Source organism: Hetaerina americana, unplaced genomic scaffold (genome assembly GCF_022747635.1).
Source record: "Hetaerina americana unplaced genomic scaffold, ioHetAmer1.1.p SCAF_1, whole genome shotgun sequence".
Classification (NCBI taxonomy): Eukaryota; Metazoa; Arthropoda; class Insecta; order Odonata; family Calopterygidae; genus Hetaerina; species Hetaerina americana.
Window position 1 is genome coordinate 60,500,513 of NW_027286069.1, and position 15,524 is coordinate 60,516,036.

The 15,524-nt window shown below is 42.2% G+C and overlaps 1 protein-coding gene across 7 annotated transcripts in view; it reads left to right on the top strand.

Annotated features, from left to right (window-relative positions):
- The window catches only part of HnRNP-K (Heterogeneous nuclear ribonucleoprotein K), a 51,376-nt gene that overhangs the window by 6,549 nt on the left and 29,303 nt on the right, over positions 1-15,524 (top strand). For 6 of the 7 annotated variants that reach the window (XM_071590346.1, XM_071590377.1, XM_071590394.1 and 3 more), the window contains 5 exons: positions 11,745-11,839; positions 11,922-11,978; positions 12,864-12,907; positions 14,256-14,328; positions 14,512-14,631. In XM_071590346.1, coding sequence (XP_071446447.1) covers positions 11,747-11,839; positions 11,922-11,978; positions 12,864-12,907; positions 14,256-14,328; positions 14,512-14,631 — 387 coding nt within the window. In that variant the 5' untranslated portion in view covers positions 11,745-11,746. Of the gene's footprint in view, positions 1-7,261; positions 7,641-11,744; positions 11,840-11,921; positions 11,979-12,863; positions 12,908-14,255; positions 14,329-14,511; positions 14,632-15,524 lie in introns of those variants that run through there. The other variant, XM_071590369.1, reaches the window with a different exon arrangement.

The window sequence follows — 15,524 nt, forward strand, 5'->3', positions numbered from 1 at the left end:
GATTCACCTCGAGAGAGATTTGCGGCGTTAAGGAAATATGTTAAGTGACGATATGTCTCTCCCACCATCTACCTCTAAACTAAACATTTTAATTCAGAATGAATGTTTAACGATATTACTTAACTGAACTAAAATTTATATATAATGATGATCATCATCATCATCCGTGTTTCAATCCTAAGATTGATTGACATCAGCCCTACAATTTACTGTATTTGAATGCAAGGCTGCATTCTTGGGAGAATAATATGGTGGTTTCCCGTTGCCTTCCACATCGCAGAACTGCAGCCGATACCGTGATCTAACTCTCGCCCGCAGCTGATGCCGGGCCGGTTCATTTGGTCTGAGCCACCGGGGCCAGTGGCTGCTGGCTTTCACCATGGGCTCGGGGTAGCTTTTTAGTAGGAGTCTATTTTTCTTGTTATCTCGTTCCGAAAACCATTATTTTTGTTTTTCTGTTTTTGTGCGGTTGCCTCATTCCGAAAAACCATTAACAAATTCTTAGTTGTAAATATTTTTCCGGTCACGGGATTCGAACCAGCGATCTTGTAATATAACATTCACTGTTGCTTAGCCGTTATAATTACATGTAATAGTGTACTTTTTAATGTCCAAAGCTCTAATCTATGCACTATAACCTTATTTAGTTCTAATCAATGGATAAATATCAGGAATTTATCTCTAGTTTCCATGGTGACCTAAGGGGGTATTCCCTTTGACGAAAACAAAAATAATTGCTCAATATTCGGAAATTTTATTTCCTATTATAAGCCTTTCCATCGATCTCGGTTTTTTCATGCAGAATTGTGTCATAAATTAGACCACATACAAAATTTAAGGAAGTACGAAACTCAATATGATCGTTATTAAAGCCGTGAGTGAGTAATGCTTTTATGCTTGGTGTTCATAATAGCGGGACGTTCCGAATGATAACCTTTTGTTTCTCTGTTTAAATCTATGCATTACTATTAATGAGGAATAAATACTAGAGAATGTTAAAGATTGTAGAATTTTTCCCGAGACACTTCAAAGTGGAAGTGCGTAAATATTTGGTCTTGTATAAAAGCATGTAAATCCACACACTCCTCCCACTCGTACCTGCATGTCGGGCAAACACTGGCGTTGCTAGGGTCCCGTTACCACGACAAATGTTGCCACAACAAGAATTCATTGCTTTAAGTAATCGTTCCTCTCGAAAAGCCTAAACTGGATTGCCTTTGAATAATTGGAATGTTGTGGTTCATTTCGTATTCTGTCGGGGAATTTAAAAAAAAATGGCCGTAGTTTCATTGTGTATTTCTTGTAATTATTAAGCTTGAAAATTCATCATATTGGTTATAAAAATCCGTCGATCCTTGGTGGTTCAAAATGAATGGCTTTCAATGTACGAATATATAATTCCCCCCTGCCAGTGTGTAGAATCTGTTGATTTTTGACGTTTCTTAGACGACAGTGATCGTGAAGGTATTGTTTTATATTTTTCTTCAGTGTCTTACACTTTGTGTGTGTTTATATATATATATATATATATATATATATATATATATATATATATACATAGATAGATATATATCTATTTATGTAGGTATATATAATAATCTATTATTCATTTTTTTCACTTCATTGAACTGAGCGAGTATATAATTTTGTTGATGTCTACGTTGTATTAAATTTTGGAATTATTAGTGGTGGAGCTGTAATATAAATTGCCGCAAAGTAATCATAGTTGCCTTTTAGTTAAGGCAAGGGCTATTGATTTGCGCCTTTCAAGTTTTCAATTCAAGACGAAGAAAGTCTTTTATTTCTTACTGCCTTCCGGACGGCGTGCCTGGTGACTTGATGCCCTGTTGTCGTGCCTCATGGTCTCCAAGGGTTACCGATAATCGATTGTCATGTGACCAATCGAACGCTAGCTGTTTTTTCTTGGATTGACTTGCCGGTGGTTTTTAGTTAGTGGATTAATTTACTTTTTCTTAAGGTAAAAATATCAAAAGGCGCATGCTAGGAGCTGTTTCCTTCTTGTTTCTTCTATTTGAAAAAGATTTTGTCACCACCTCATGAGCCTTCTATGTTTGCTAATGTGGCATCTCCAGGGTATTTTTATCCTTTTTTGTCGGGAAAAAGTTGCGTGGTTGTCCGGCGTACGAGATTGATTTTTTTCTTTTCGGACGTTGTCTCCGAAGTCGATCACGGTTCACGTTTGGTGAACTGCTACCTTATCTTTTGAGGTTAACCTTAAACCGTTTTTACAGATAAAATGAACTCCAAGTAGTTTACAAACGCGCGGTATTGATGGAACCATTTACGAAGGGAATCCTCGTAGTGGCATTGAATGTAAGAGTTACGTCGATTCTATAGCGTCATTCAAATTCCGTGTTCATTTACACGAAACTTTGGTTTTGTAGGTATCCCAATCGTTATTCTATCATGCTTACTTTTACTTAATTAAAAATAATTATTATTAATACACGTCAAAAATTGTTTTGCCTTGCTTGGTAAGTACGAAAGACAAAATTTCATGAGGGCTTGTTACGTAAAATTCCCTGTAAAGTAGGTAATTTTTTAATTGCGCTCTAAGGAATCAGAAGGCTGAGAATGGGGTGGAACCTTCTCGCGGTAGGGAAGACCTTTTTCTAAAGGGCATGGGAATGGATTCGAAATGAAGCATTGGCAGTATTATTTCAACTATGTGGTCAACCCGACCACTTAAGGTTCCTTATTCAGAGGTGGAAGCATAAAATTAAATGGCATCCTATCGCATCGTTGAGATTTCTTTCTAAATTTTTATGGTCTGCCGATATTAATAGTTGCCGCACCTTTGAGATCGTGCATTCAAATTTATCTTCTGGCCCCTCTATTCCCGGGCCCTTAAGGGGCCCCGATTGTAGAGGGATTGCCCCGTCGCACGTATCGTGACTTGGTCCTCGTGACACGCGAAGGGGAGGGGTAGGGTGGGGGAGGGAACAATCGATCCACTGGCTGAACTTGGCGGTGGTGGTGAGGCATCCATGTCACGCTACCAGGTTATTATTTTTTCCATCCATTTTCTCCCACCGGGTCGCCCTCCGACTTAGGTACTTACTTTGAATCCAACGTTGTCATAAAACCTGTCTTACCGATGCCGGCCCCGCTGCCGCCGATCCTACAGCATACCTTCGGCGTTTTTAAACACTTTGTAATGGTTTATTTATCCGAGTAAAATAATAATGCTGATATGGCCTAGCGTCATTATTTGTACGTCTATGCTTCATATCTTAACGAATAAAGCCATTTTACTTCTAAATTTTTATTCCAAGTTGATATTTCGTTGTTAATACCAGAATAAGGTACTCTTGGGTTCTTTTGCCTTATGTGGAAAATATCGTTTTCCATTCAAAATCAGTTTATGCGTAATTAAGTGCAAAGTAAATGTACTTATTTGTTTCTGGGGATGTTCCCTTCAGCTTCTTTCATGGTAGGCAATGCGTGCATTTCTCCTCATATTTTCGTGATTGTATTAAAGAAATAACGTGTAGCTATTACTGAGACATGAACAATAAACATTCCATCCAGTGTAGAATGCGAAAATATTCTCTTTTACTTCTGGCATGTCAGCAATATTCTAATATTTGACCTCGGTGAATGGAACGTACTTGCTTCAAATAAAAGCCTAAGTGTAATAATTTTAAATATATTTCTATGGTGGGTCGCGGTAGAGCGTTGGACTACTGATCGGAGGGTCCGGGTTCGATTCCCGGGCAAGCGCCACCCAAGCTGTGATTTTTTGGCTGCCAGTTCTTACTGGGAAATTATAATCGGCACAGGGGAAGGAACTGGCCCCCCTACCCTGTGTGAATTTCACACGCCTTCGAGATTAGTACTGGGTGAATTCTACCATCACATACCAAAACGACTTTCGGGTTTATTACTGGGTTTATGATTTATATTTCTGTGAAGAAACTCCATTGAGCTCCCCTCAAATGCATCCATAATTTCATATTTTCGTAATTTTTTAAATGATCTTGGCATTGATTAAATATTTTCAAATCGATTTTTCTAGTATTAAGACTTAGATAAATTGCCATATTAATTCTTCCTGGGTAATTTTCATTCACTTCTCCAACCTTAGTTACTAACGAACTCTTCACCTTAGGAATTTTTTAGTGGCGGGCAACTGATATTAAGGAAAACATATTACCTATGCTTTAGCTGTTAGAAATATTTATCCTTTACTTAAAGGCGATGGAATATGAGTCGTGGAATACGACACTTCTGGATCCTGGGTGTTTTCTTTTGATTCTGTAATATTTATTCCTTATTTCATTTGTTATAATTGGCCTTATCACCCACCAAAACCTGTTTTTCTTCGGTTTTAAGTTTCCTTGTTGTCTTGGCATAAACGATAGGAAAGTCAGCGCGTTTTGTTTCCGGGAACGCAGGAAAACTTTCTCTTCTTTGCATTTTTTTACGTTATTATTGCCTTAAGATGGTTGATAACATGTAGGCATACACAGTCTGAATTCAATTCCCGTTTTCTTACGCACAATATATTGTCGTTTTCGTATCGATTTTTTAATCTAAATTAAATGCCCTTATGCGGTGGTTCAATGGCGCCGTTCAGACGGTTTTCGGAACCGGAGCCGCGAGGGTGAACTCGCCGGCTGCCGGCGATTTGTTTTGGGTTTGGTTGCTATGGCAGCGGTCGCGCGCGCCATGCAAAAACAATCGATCATGTGATGCAGAGCCTTTCTCCCTCTCCTATTCCCTCTATAACTGCCTAAATGCTCCTCCTCCTGCGTTTTAGTTTTTCCGTTCATTTTTATTTCTTCCCTTCGTGCCGGGTGGTTGCATGACCCACCTTTCCTTGGTGAGGGGGGAAGGAGAAAGAGGGTACCCCTTCGACGAAGAGATAAGAGAGCCTAAGCGGTGTGGTTTGAGAATGTGCGGAGTTCGGCTAATTGAACTTGAGTCATTCCAATTTTTATGGTTGCACATTGTCAGCCCCTAAGAGCGATTTCGATAAACTTAATTTTAATCAATTTCTTTGTGCGTAAATCGCCGCGAGTTATTGGGAGATGCTGGTAATTTCTTGATTAATTGGTTAGTCTGCTTGGGGAAAAGCTATTATAGCCTGATAAATTTGCTAGTTCACAGGATTTTGGGGAGAAGTGTTAATAATACGGCCATCCTTTGTGGGAGAGTAGTATTAGTAGTTTTTTTGTCGAAATATATTATCGTATGGTTTAGGGTACGTCAAATGATGTCACCAAGTACAGATAACGTCGTGCATAAGGCATCACAGGGAAGGACTCGTTCATGTTGTTGGTCGGGTACCAGATATGTTCTTGGTTCCCTAAAGTGAAATGTTTTATTGACCCCTGCCATAGAAAGTGTTTCCAATTGTTCTGGACATAGTTTGTGATTCTGCGAAGCGGTCGATGCAAGTACTTTCCTGCAAAACCACCGGGACTAATTTTATTCTCTTTTCTATGGGGCCTCCACTCCAAATCGCCCGCTCATTCCTTATCTCCCTCCCACCCCCTTACACCCAATCAACAATTCTTATCCACTCTTTTCGATCCCCATGCCTCCCCCTCGATAGTTTCCACCCCCACCTCATCCGTCTTTTCGGTAAGTTCGGAGGCCACTCCGCCACCCACCGGCACCTCCCAACTCGGCCGGTGCCTGGCAACGGTGGGCACTCGCGAGTATACACACAGATAGGTTGGTGGGGTGGGACCCAATGGGTGGGTGGGGGTAGTCGACACACGTAACGCCGAGCACGCGAGGGCCGTTGGTAGAATGAACGCGCGCATTCTGTCGGGTGGTGTGGACACGGCTGGTCCCCCCTCCACCCACCACTCGGCGGTGGCAGCGGGTGGCGACTTCGGTGGTGGTACCGACACTGGTACGGTCCTCGCCAGACAATCGGTAGCCGTCGCCTGGGGACGAAGGTAAGTCTTCTGGTTTGCCTTCGAGTTCGGGTCGATATTGCAGATCGCGGTGCCGGAAAGCAGTCTTATTGCTCTTCTAGTGGTTTTGTAGCCGATGGTGATGGACATATCTTAGGAACGATCGCTTTGGCTTCTACCGATCGGGTGAGAATTAAGTCCTCGTGCTGCTTTAATTACCCACTTTCTCAGTTCTCGCAATGTGAATTTCTATTCACTTGTACCGGCCATTGCCACAACTTATCGTCGCTCACATGTACAGGTATTTTCGTGTATCCATTTATGTAGTAAGTCCTGATTTCTGCTTTCTTTAATGCAGGCATACATTTTGGATAAAAGGGTGCATTTTTTATCCCGTTAATTAACAAAAATTGATTGGATTTCAATAGTTTTCCCTATTGTTAACGTTTGGTTTGCGTGAGCCGTTAGCGTGAGTAGCCGTCTTGGGCAATCGATGAAGTATTAATAGATTACGGTGTTATCATTTTCGTGAGTTAAAGATAATGTATATGCCGGAAAGTAATTGGCATAAAACTATCATTTTTGTCTTGGCGTCCGCTGCAGAGGACTATTGCTCCTATTTTGAAGCTGGTGGGTCTCTTACGTGTAATATTGTTAGGTTTTTAAATGACAATCCTTCGAATTCACGAGAAACCAGCGACAGATGCTTCGTCGTCGAGTCTCTAGTTTGCGTGTTTTTTTTGGCCACGATTGTGTGATGATGAATTTGGCCAATTATAATGGGAGTTCATTTTCTTTAAATTGCGAAAACCAATATGTTACGGATTTTTATCGAATCAGCCGCTAATATGTCGTCTAAGTGAAGAAAAGTAATAAAATAATTATGCCCCCAAATCGATTATCCAATCCATCTACCCGAATAATGATCGTGCTGGAAATTTGTGCCGATTTGGCAGTTTTCCAATTTCTTTTCTTAAGCCATTCGCTTAAACATATTAGATACCCTGTGACCTGAGCCCGCATTTGTTTCCATAGCAGTCGCCTTTCCGAAGGTTACACATTGCAGTGTTGTCTCGATACACACCCGAAAATCCCGGCTTTTCTCCTTTAGTACTTAAACCTCCCTCCCATACCCACATGACTACCCCCGACCCCCCCTACTCCCTCTCACTGCACCGCTTCTCCCCACTCCTCCCCCGTTCCATCGGGCTCCACATGGCCTCCGGGTCACTCCCGCTCACTTCCGGCGGGCGCCGCGCTAGTGCGGACGTGGGCCGGTCATGGGCGGCGCGTACTCGACTCATCCCTTCTCCTTGTCCTTTCCCGCTCGCTGGAAGCCTCTCTGAATGCTCGTTCCCGCGCCCCGAGACAACCAACTACTTGCCTCTTACTTTCTCTCACTCCTGCTATCACTATCCTTCTCCCTCGTCTGTTTTTCTCGAGAGCGTTTACCGAGTCTTCGTTCCATTCATTTTTCGCTTCCCCGTGGAGGCGGCGGCCACTCAAAGCGATCTTGGTGTGTGTGTGATTCGAGATTGGAAATTCTCATTCATCGCGTATAGCCTTTGTGTTTGCGTGTGCGCGCGTGTATATGTGCGTGTGGGTACATATAGTGTGCTCCGAGCAGGATAAGGGTTCGTGAGGTTATCTGAGGGTGTGTGCCGAAAGTACTCCCTGCAGCACCGGGGGCGTGTTTTGCACTCTTGGGTGGGCAGAGTGCATAAATCATCTTCTAACACAGTTGACGAGGTAAGGTTAGCGGGTTTTTGAGATGTGGTTTGCTAATTTTTACCGTGGTATTGTCCCACATTGTTAATTTAAAATTGGAATGGCTGACCGAGAATACTCGATTCGTTGCATTCGCGTAGTTAGTCGAGTTTCATCGCTAAGATCTTAATTTTCAATCTATTATTCTTACCATCGCGTGATGTGCCTGAGCGTCGCACAGGGTCTGTCGCCGTGACGTGAGTACGGCAGAAAATAAAGGGGGTGTTTCCTACGTATGCGTCGGTGGTTCTTTACTTGTCCCCTGTGGCCATGGATGAGGTTTTGCAAAATTTCAGAATCATGTGGCGTTTAGGAATTACGCAACCGATTTCATGCTAGATTCATGTTGCCCTCTTATCGTAACCACTAGAACTAATGTTCATTACGAATGAACTTTTTAGCCAAACAGTGCTTGAGGTGATTGCTGTCAATCTATTTTTTTATGGAAATCCACTTTCTACTGCCGTTCGCGGTCAAGGTTGGTTGAGTCCATCCGCCGCCCCCGCATCACCGTGTGGTTCGTTTTCGGCGTCCGCCGGCTGAGTACTCCTTGGCGTGGCTTCACCCAGGAGCGTCGGCCACTGGTCGGTCAAGGGACGCACGCCTAGGAGCGGCCGGGGAGAGCTAGGGTGCCAGTCGAGTGATGATGATGATGGGTGGGGCTGAGGGAAGTAAGATTGGTGGCTGCGAGTAATTGGAGGTGGGAAAGTACGGAAAGTGTTCGGGGCCGCACTGCAGGGGTTGGCTTTGTGAGGGCGGGTGCGTGTGTAAATGCGTTGTAAGGGTGTGTGTTAGTTTGACGAGGAGAAGGGGAGGGACTGGATAAGGGGTGGAAACGAAGAGGGGAGAATCGGTGGCCCTTCCTTTCCCTTCCCTCGTGCGAGCGATCAATACCATAGCGTCGGAAGGCGCCGGGTGGGGCCGTTGTGGGACGTTTCGCGATACTGGCGCCGTCTGGACGCCTCCTACTTCGCTTCTCTCCCTCCCATTTTATGCCCCCCTCTCTGCACACCATTCACGTCATTCCCCTAGCTTCTTTTCCCCTGACCCCTATTCCCTTGCTTCCTCTATTGCATCCTTTTCCCCTCCACTAAGCCAATCGCTTCCCTGAAGTTCCCAACCCCAACTCCAAGCGCCCCACTCCTGCAAGACTGTCACTCGCCGCTTTCGACCGCTCTTCATTGTTTCCTTCTCGAGGTGCTGATTTTTTCTGTTGTTTCAATGATATCCAATTGTTTTTAGCTTCATTTTTTTCACAGTTGCTGACCTTGATTCTCGCGCTTCTTTGTTTATCGCCCTTTTCTTCTCCCTTCCTCGATTTTTCTCCTCAGAACAAACTGCTCTCATTTAATTCTCTCCTTTGGCTTAATGGCTTTTGAACGACTTAGCCGTAAACGTTCGAATTGTGAATGGGGTATGAATCACATGAAGGGAAGGTAATATTGCCATTTGCATACGGATACGGTTTCATGCGTTAGTTAAGCTGGTTCTTACTGTTTCTTCGTCTTGCATCTGGCTCTCTATAAGTGGTATCCGACCATATTATCATATTATTCTCCGGTCTATCATTAAGAGCGCAGAATGTGACGTGGTGGTCCCAGAAAATAACTAGTTTTTAAAATATACCGATCCATGTTCGTTAAGATGTCATTCACCTTATGATTGTCGATCTTGTGTTTTTGCTGTTTATCGTAATAACTTTCTTCAAATTCACAATAGCGCGATCTATTGTAAAGTACACGTTCACCATAGCGGTATCCACTAGAACGTAGCCTTTGTTCTTTTCGGTTCGAGAGCCCCGCTTTTTCTGCTTTTATCCTTCCGGTCCTGTTAACCGCCTCACCTGCTTACCGCATGACACCCCCACCGGCTCCTCCCTTTCAAACTGTCCCCCTTCGCGTTCCACCCACCTAGCGCTCCGCCCTCTAACCGACACCCTCCCCCCCCCCCACTCAGTCATGAGCCTCCCATCCGTCGCCCTGACTTGTCAGGCCACTGTGCGTGCCCCTGCTGCCTTACAGATCGCCCTATCGTCACCTGCGTCGCCCATATGGTCGGCACGAACAAAATGTCTATCCTGCTTAGAGATCGAAATCATGATATAATAAGCAGCGATAGGGGAGAAAATGATGGCAAGATACTGTCCAGAAGGGGAAGGGTCGGAGAAATCTGTCAATCTTTTTCAAATATCGTTTTTATGATCATTAGCATGTTACACGTACCATTTATGGTGAGCAACCGAAATTTTTTGAAAAGACCTGGGAAAAAACTTGGGAATAATCCAACGAGTTAACAAGTGTTGCAATTAGCTATTATTATTTTAAATGTATATCTGAATATAAACTTTCTTTGTTAAATTCCCAGAAGTTGAATCTTCGCAATAACCACTGCTAATTAATTTACGGGTATCCGTTTAGAGGAATGGATTCGCGGGGTTACTGGTGATCACACTATTGCCCAGGGTGAACTACTTCTATTACAGGTTAATTTGTACTAAGTTTTCTGCGGGGATATGCATTTAGATGAACTGTGTAGTTGAAGTAATAGAAATAAACTTAGGACGCTAATTGACTATATAACTAAGTCAATAACTGTCAACATATTTTACATTTTCATATTTTTGAAGCAGAAGATACGTGTTGGCATGGCTTTCAGGTTACAATGGCAAAAGATTGTTCGTTTTACGTTGTGTCATGTCTTGAACATTGCTCAACTTGGAAGCAACTTGAGCCGCTGTGTACTTTAAATTTAATCTGAATGTGGTCGTATGTTTCACCATAATGCTTCTTTTGTGACAATAAAAGGGGAATTGTATATTTCTGTAATTTAAAAGTTATTCGTGGAATGCAATAAAGGCCTCAATAGTTAATGAAATGATTGGCCTCATGTAATTATACCACCCGTACCAGTCTCATCAAAATCGAATGATCTTGGACATGATTTCTGTCGGGATAGCTTTTATTTTTCATCCAGCCTTAGTCGGCAGCAGAGAATTCTTGTGTAAACCTTTCCCAGTTCTTTTGTTTACTTGCCCATTGAGTGCTTCTGACTTTCTGGAGATAAAATTTAGTAGTTCTGTCATTGATGTAGGAAAATGAACTTGATGCTATTCCTGATTGATTTACGAAATGTCGTGTTATTGTTCTAGGTGTCTCGTGTGTGTTTAGAGCACTGCTATGGTTTAATAGGCGTATTTTTTAACGTGAAATAAGCCTTACTTATATTCTCGGGTTTCATGGCATAGTCATCGTAGTCACTAATACCATGAATGATTGGTAAATGGCAGAAATTATTGTGAAGACACCAGGGATGATGGTCTTTCGTTTTATTATAGAGGCGCTAATGTGTCTTATCGCTTTTAGTTAAAGGAAAACGTGACCAAAAGCAAGAATTTCGTTTTACCCTATTTCTAATCTTCTTACGCTATTAATGAATAGGCCTTTGTAGGAAAATAAATTTACTTGAAAATGGAAATTTTCGCAGTCACTTCCGAAATAGCTTCTTGTTTCATTGACATTGATTTCTTTAAAACTGTTCCAATAAAACTAAAAATGATTAACAAGTCATTCCACCCTCGTTTTGAAGGAGTAATGTTTTTTGTGGTCAAATTTCTGTTCGAAGCTCATTAAAGTTTTTGATTAATCCTTCGCAAAATAATAGATTCTACTAGGAACCGTGGCCATTTAGGACGACTTCTATCATTATTTTAAACCAGCCTATGTTATTACGTATTCGCTTTATATGGTTATCATGTTCGGAAGTATAGTAATTAGTGCGTCGTGGGAGGATATGATCTCCAAAATATTGGCAAGACGAGGCAACTATAATAAAATTTAGGCATTGATGATTTAGGCATTTGATTGCAACAATTGTATCATAGTCAACAATTTCAAACAAATCTCTTGACTGTTAATAACAGAACGCCTTTTTTCTAAAGGCCTCCTATGTTTGATTAATTTCTTAGGGGCAGAATTTAGAGCCACTCAAAATAATAACGGTAATTTGAGACTTATAGGGTTGTGTGAATCCAATTTGATTGTTTCTCCTTCGTAACCACATGGTTAATAGTTCACGTCTTCTTTTCAGGCATGAAGCGAGAGGCTGACGGTGACATGGGGTCCCCTCTGAAACGATCCCGCAGCGGGGATGACGTAGATGTCAGGATACTCATTCCCAGCAAGGTCATCTTTTTCTGTTTTTTTAAAGAAATTTCTGAGTTTACATGAAGTACTTTTAGAATAATAGAAATTATTTTAATTATAGGTTGCTGGTTCCGTGATCGGCAAAGGTGGTCACAACATAACTAAACTAAGGACTGAGGTATGCTAATTTATAAATTATTTTCATTTGTGTTATATCCATTTTGAACCCTTGAAATTAAAATTGTGTTATTTTCTCTGGTTTTACTGAATATTCCTTGCTCAGATTAAAGTAACATAGACTTCATATTTTTATAGTAAACCCTTTACATCCTCTGTAACGTATTGAATTCTTTGTGCGGCGACCTTTTAAACCATTCACTTTTTGAATTCCAATTACTTATATAGTATTAGCTATTTTTTGTTTTTACATCCATATTGTTAATGACAAAGTTTAGTCCTTGAAAGATGAATCTTGGTCACGCCTCTTTATCACCTCATGTTTTGACCGAATGAGCTCGGTCTCTTCACTTTACACCTGTGAATATTTTTTATACCATAGGCTCTGAAAATTAAATTTTGTTTTTAACATGTTTTGCCCCCCCTATTTCATATCCTCCTAAACAACGCGTGCCCGCCCGCCCCTCCTGTGTGGTCCGTCGTCGATTGCGTGGCCCGCCCACCCCCATTGACGATGCCGATTGGTCCCCGTAACTGACCGATCGCCACCCAATGGCCTGGCCTGGCCCGCGCCCTGCCCGCCAAACATCCACCTAAATCCCAACCCTTTTCCCATCCAATGTCCTACTTCCTTAACCCCTTGCACACCTGCATCGACCTCGTCCATTCCTCGCCATCCGTACCTCCACCCTGCTCCTCATCCCTACCTTCCAAACTTCTACTTCTTCAATGATTGTGCGTGATCGCTGGCCCGCCCCACGTCCGCCCCGCTTGGTCGGTCCAACGTCGGTCCCGGAACCCGATTCTGTGTGACTGACTGCCCGCCCTCCAATTACGAACGAACGCCACCACCACCACCGACCGTCCGACCATCCACATCCACCAGTACAAAGCCTCAATTACAGTCCCCGATTGCCCAGGCCCAGAACGGTAATTTTTTCCACGTATTCTACTTATCTACGTACCATACTGTGTGTTTTTCAATGGGTTATGTAAAAAAAAGTTGACAGATTAAGACATATTACAAAGGGATTTATTTTATTTTTACTGAGTCTCATTCTAGTTTTTGGGTACACTTATTTTGTATTTTTTTAAGTTAATAATTTAAATATGTAATGATTGGGGTCATTAAAATCCTTTAACATTCTTTAATTTATCCCATTTTGCAAAACACGGCCCTTCTTAATTATTTGAGTTAGCCTAATTTGCATAATCATGTTTTTAATTTTTTTTAATTTGCACAGATTTTAAACTTGAAGCTCTTGCATTAAAATGCCTTGTGAAACTTGTGCCTTTGAACTCCAGATTGGAGGTGTTTTGTTTAGCCCTGTTTTATGTGTAATCAGGTTGTAATTGCAGAAATAAAGGAGCATCGTTTCTCATTATTTTGTCCAAATCCCCCGAGCTCCCCAAAGGCACAACCCAATCCTCCGATCCAGTTTTCCCCGCCCTAAGTCGCCCATGGCCCACCTCACTACCTCCCACCCAACCCCTTTTTCTATTCTTCCGCTTTGGATGGCCTCATACCGTCCCTCACTCACTCTTCATCCGCGGGTACGAACGTTGGGTTGGCCCTACACCTCCCTCGCTCGATCCCATAGTCGCTCTTGCGGCAGGATGAGGCAGGAGATGCTGAGGATTTAATTCATTTCAGTGGCATTTAGATTTCATCTTTGTCCACTAGGAAGGAAATATTCCATCCCTTTACCCCCAATCCTTTTTCCTCTGACCAATTCTGCCTTGGGTAGTTGTTTATTCAACAGTGGTGTCATCGTCAGCACATTAATCCTGTCTCACCGATGCTTGTTACACCAGTCGTAGTTGATTAAATATTTTATAGCAGTTCAAGAATAAATATGTTAATAGGTCCAGACCCACGGTGTGATTTTCCATTAAGGATCATCAAAATAATTTATTACATCGATTACTCTCTTTTAGACTTGCACTGAAGAACTAAGCCGTCAAGCAGTTTTACATGCTATTAAACTATTTTTTTTACCATTATTGTATTTTAACTTCATTGGATTGGGTGTATCCATTTCACCTTTGAAACTTTTTATCGGAATTATTAGCTGACTTTAGGTACATTGTAACTCGATCTGGAGGACGCAAATGTTCATACTGAGAACCTCTTAATTTTAAAAACTAGATGACACCACTGTCTTATCTTTCCTCAATTTCATGTTAATGCTTCAAACCTACGAGTGAATCCCCAAGTTCTTCAGTACTCAAACCTATTTCTTTGTATTTGGATTGCTCGACTTCTTGTTTTTTTCAGCATTCTGACGATCTGTTCCGACTTGGACACTGCCCTACAAGTGGTCACAGAGGTCATACCTTGTTTGGAAGATGTGAGTAGGCTTATCAATTCCTTTTAATGAGTAATACGCGGGGACTTGTTCCTAGAATCAAGCGTTGAGAATGTCTAGCCTTGCATGTATAGTTGCCTCCAGTGGAAGATGATTTAGCCTAGTTTGAAATTGATTTTCCTTTTGAGTGCATAATTTTTGCTAAGAAATACTTTTTCTGTAAAGATTCCGAGCCGATCTGGATCTCCGGAGGACGATGAAGTCGATATCAGACTCCTCGTTCATCAGAGTCAAGCGGGGTGCATTATTGGAAAGTCTGGATTCAAGATCAAGGAGCTCCGAGAAGTAAGTAATAGTAATACCGTGTTCAAAATTTACAGTGTTGAAGTCTATTGGATGCATTGGTAAATGATAGTGGATGAACATTGTTTTCGTTGTTGAGTATATTAAAATGGCCTCAAATTTCATGATAAGGCCCTTTTCATGCAATTTGTCACGGAGTCGATGCTTTTGAATGCCCTCTATACACATTATGAAGGTTAATTTTCCATTTATTACGTCATCTAAGCTTAGCGCGTTTTAATGACGTCTAATTGTGTTGAGGGCTGATATCGCGTGATTGAATTTTTTGAAGGGCAATTGTAGTTCGCGTCGCCTTTCAATTGATTAGAGAACTATCTGCTGGTGAACATTGTAACAATGATTAAGAATATCTAACCTTTCAAAGGAAGTTGCCAACGTTTACAGTCAGGGGATGTTACCACTCTCAGAATTTTGCTCAGGAGCGGCAGTTAATTTCCATGCCAGGTGGTCATTTTCAGTTGAGTTTTTCGGGTTACCCGTTCTCTTTTCCCCCTACCCCAAGTCCGTGAATTTAAGATTGACATCCGGCTCCCCTTTTCCTGGTACGAAATGACGGCGGAGGCAAAAAACAGTCGGCTGGTTAGGAGACGGGATCTCTCCCCGGCCCCCTTTGTCGTCTCTCCTATTGCCCCTCAACCAGTCTCGTCCAACCGATTGAAGACGCTCCTTCCGTGGAAGAGGACGCCTTTGTTCCTGCGAAGAGCGAGGCGGGAAATGTGCCGAGCTTACTCGTAAGACAAACCGATGACGCAACTTTTACAAGGCATGAGAGGGGGTTAGTAAGGAGGTGGGGGAGTGTGGGTGGGTAGGAGCAGCATTGAAAGAGGGTTTTAGGGAGAGTGGTTCGTGAAAGAAGTGCTTGAGGGAAGGGAAGG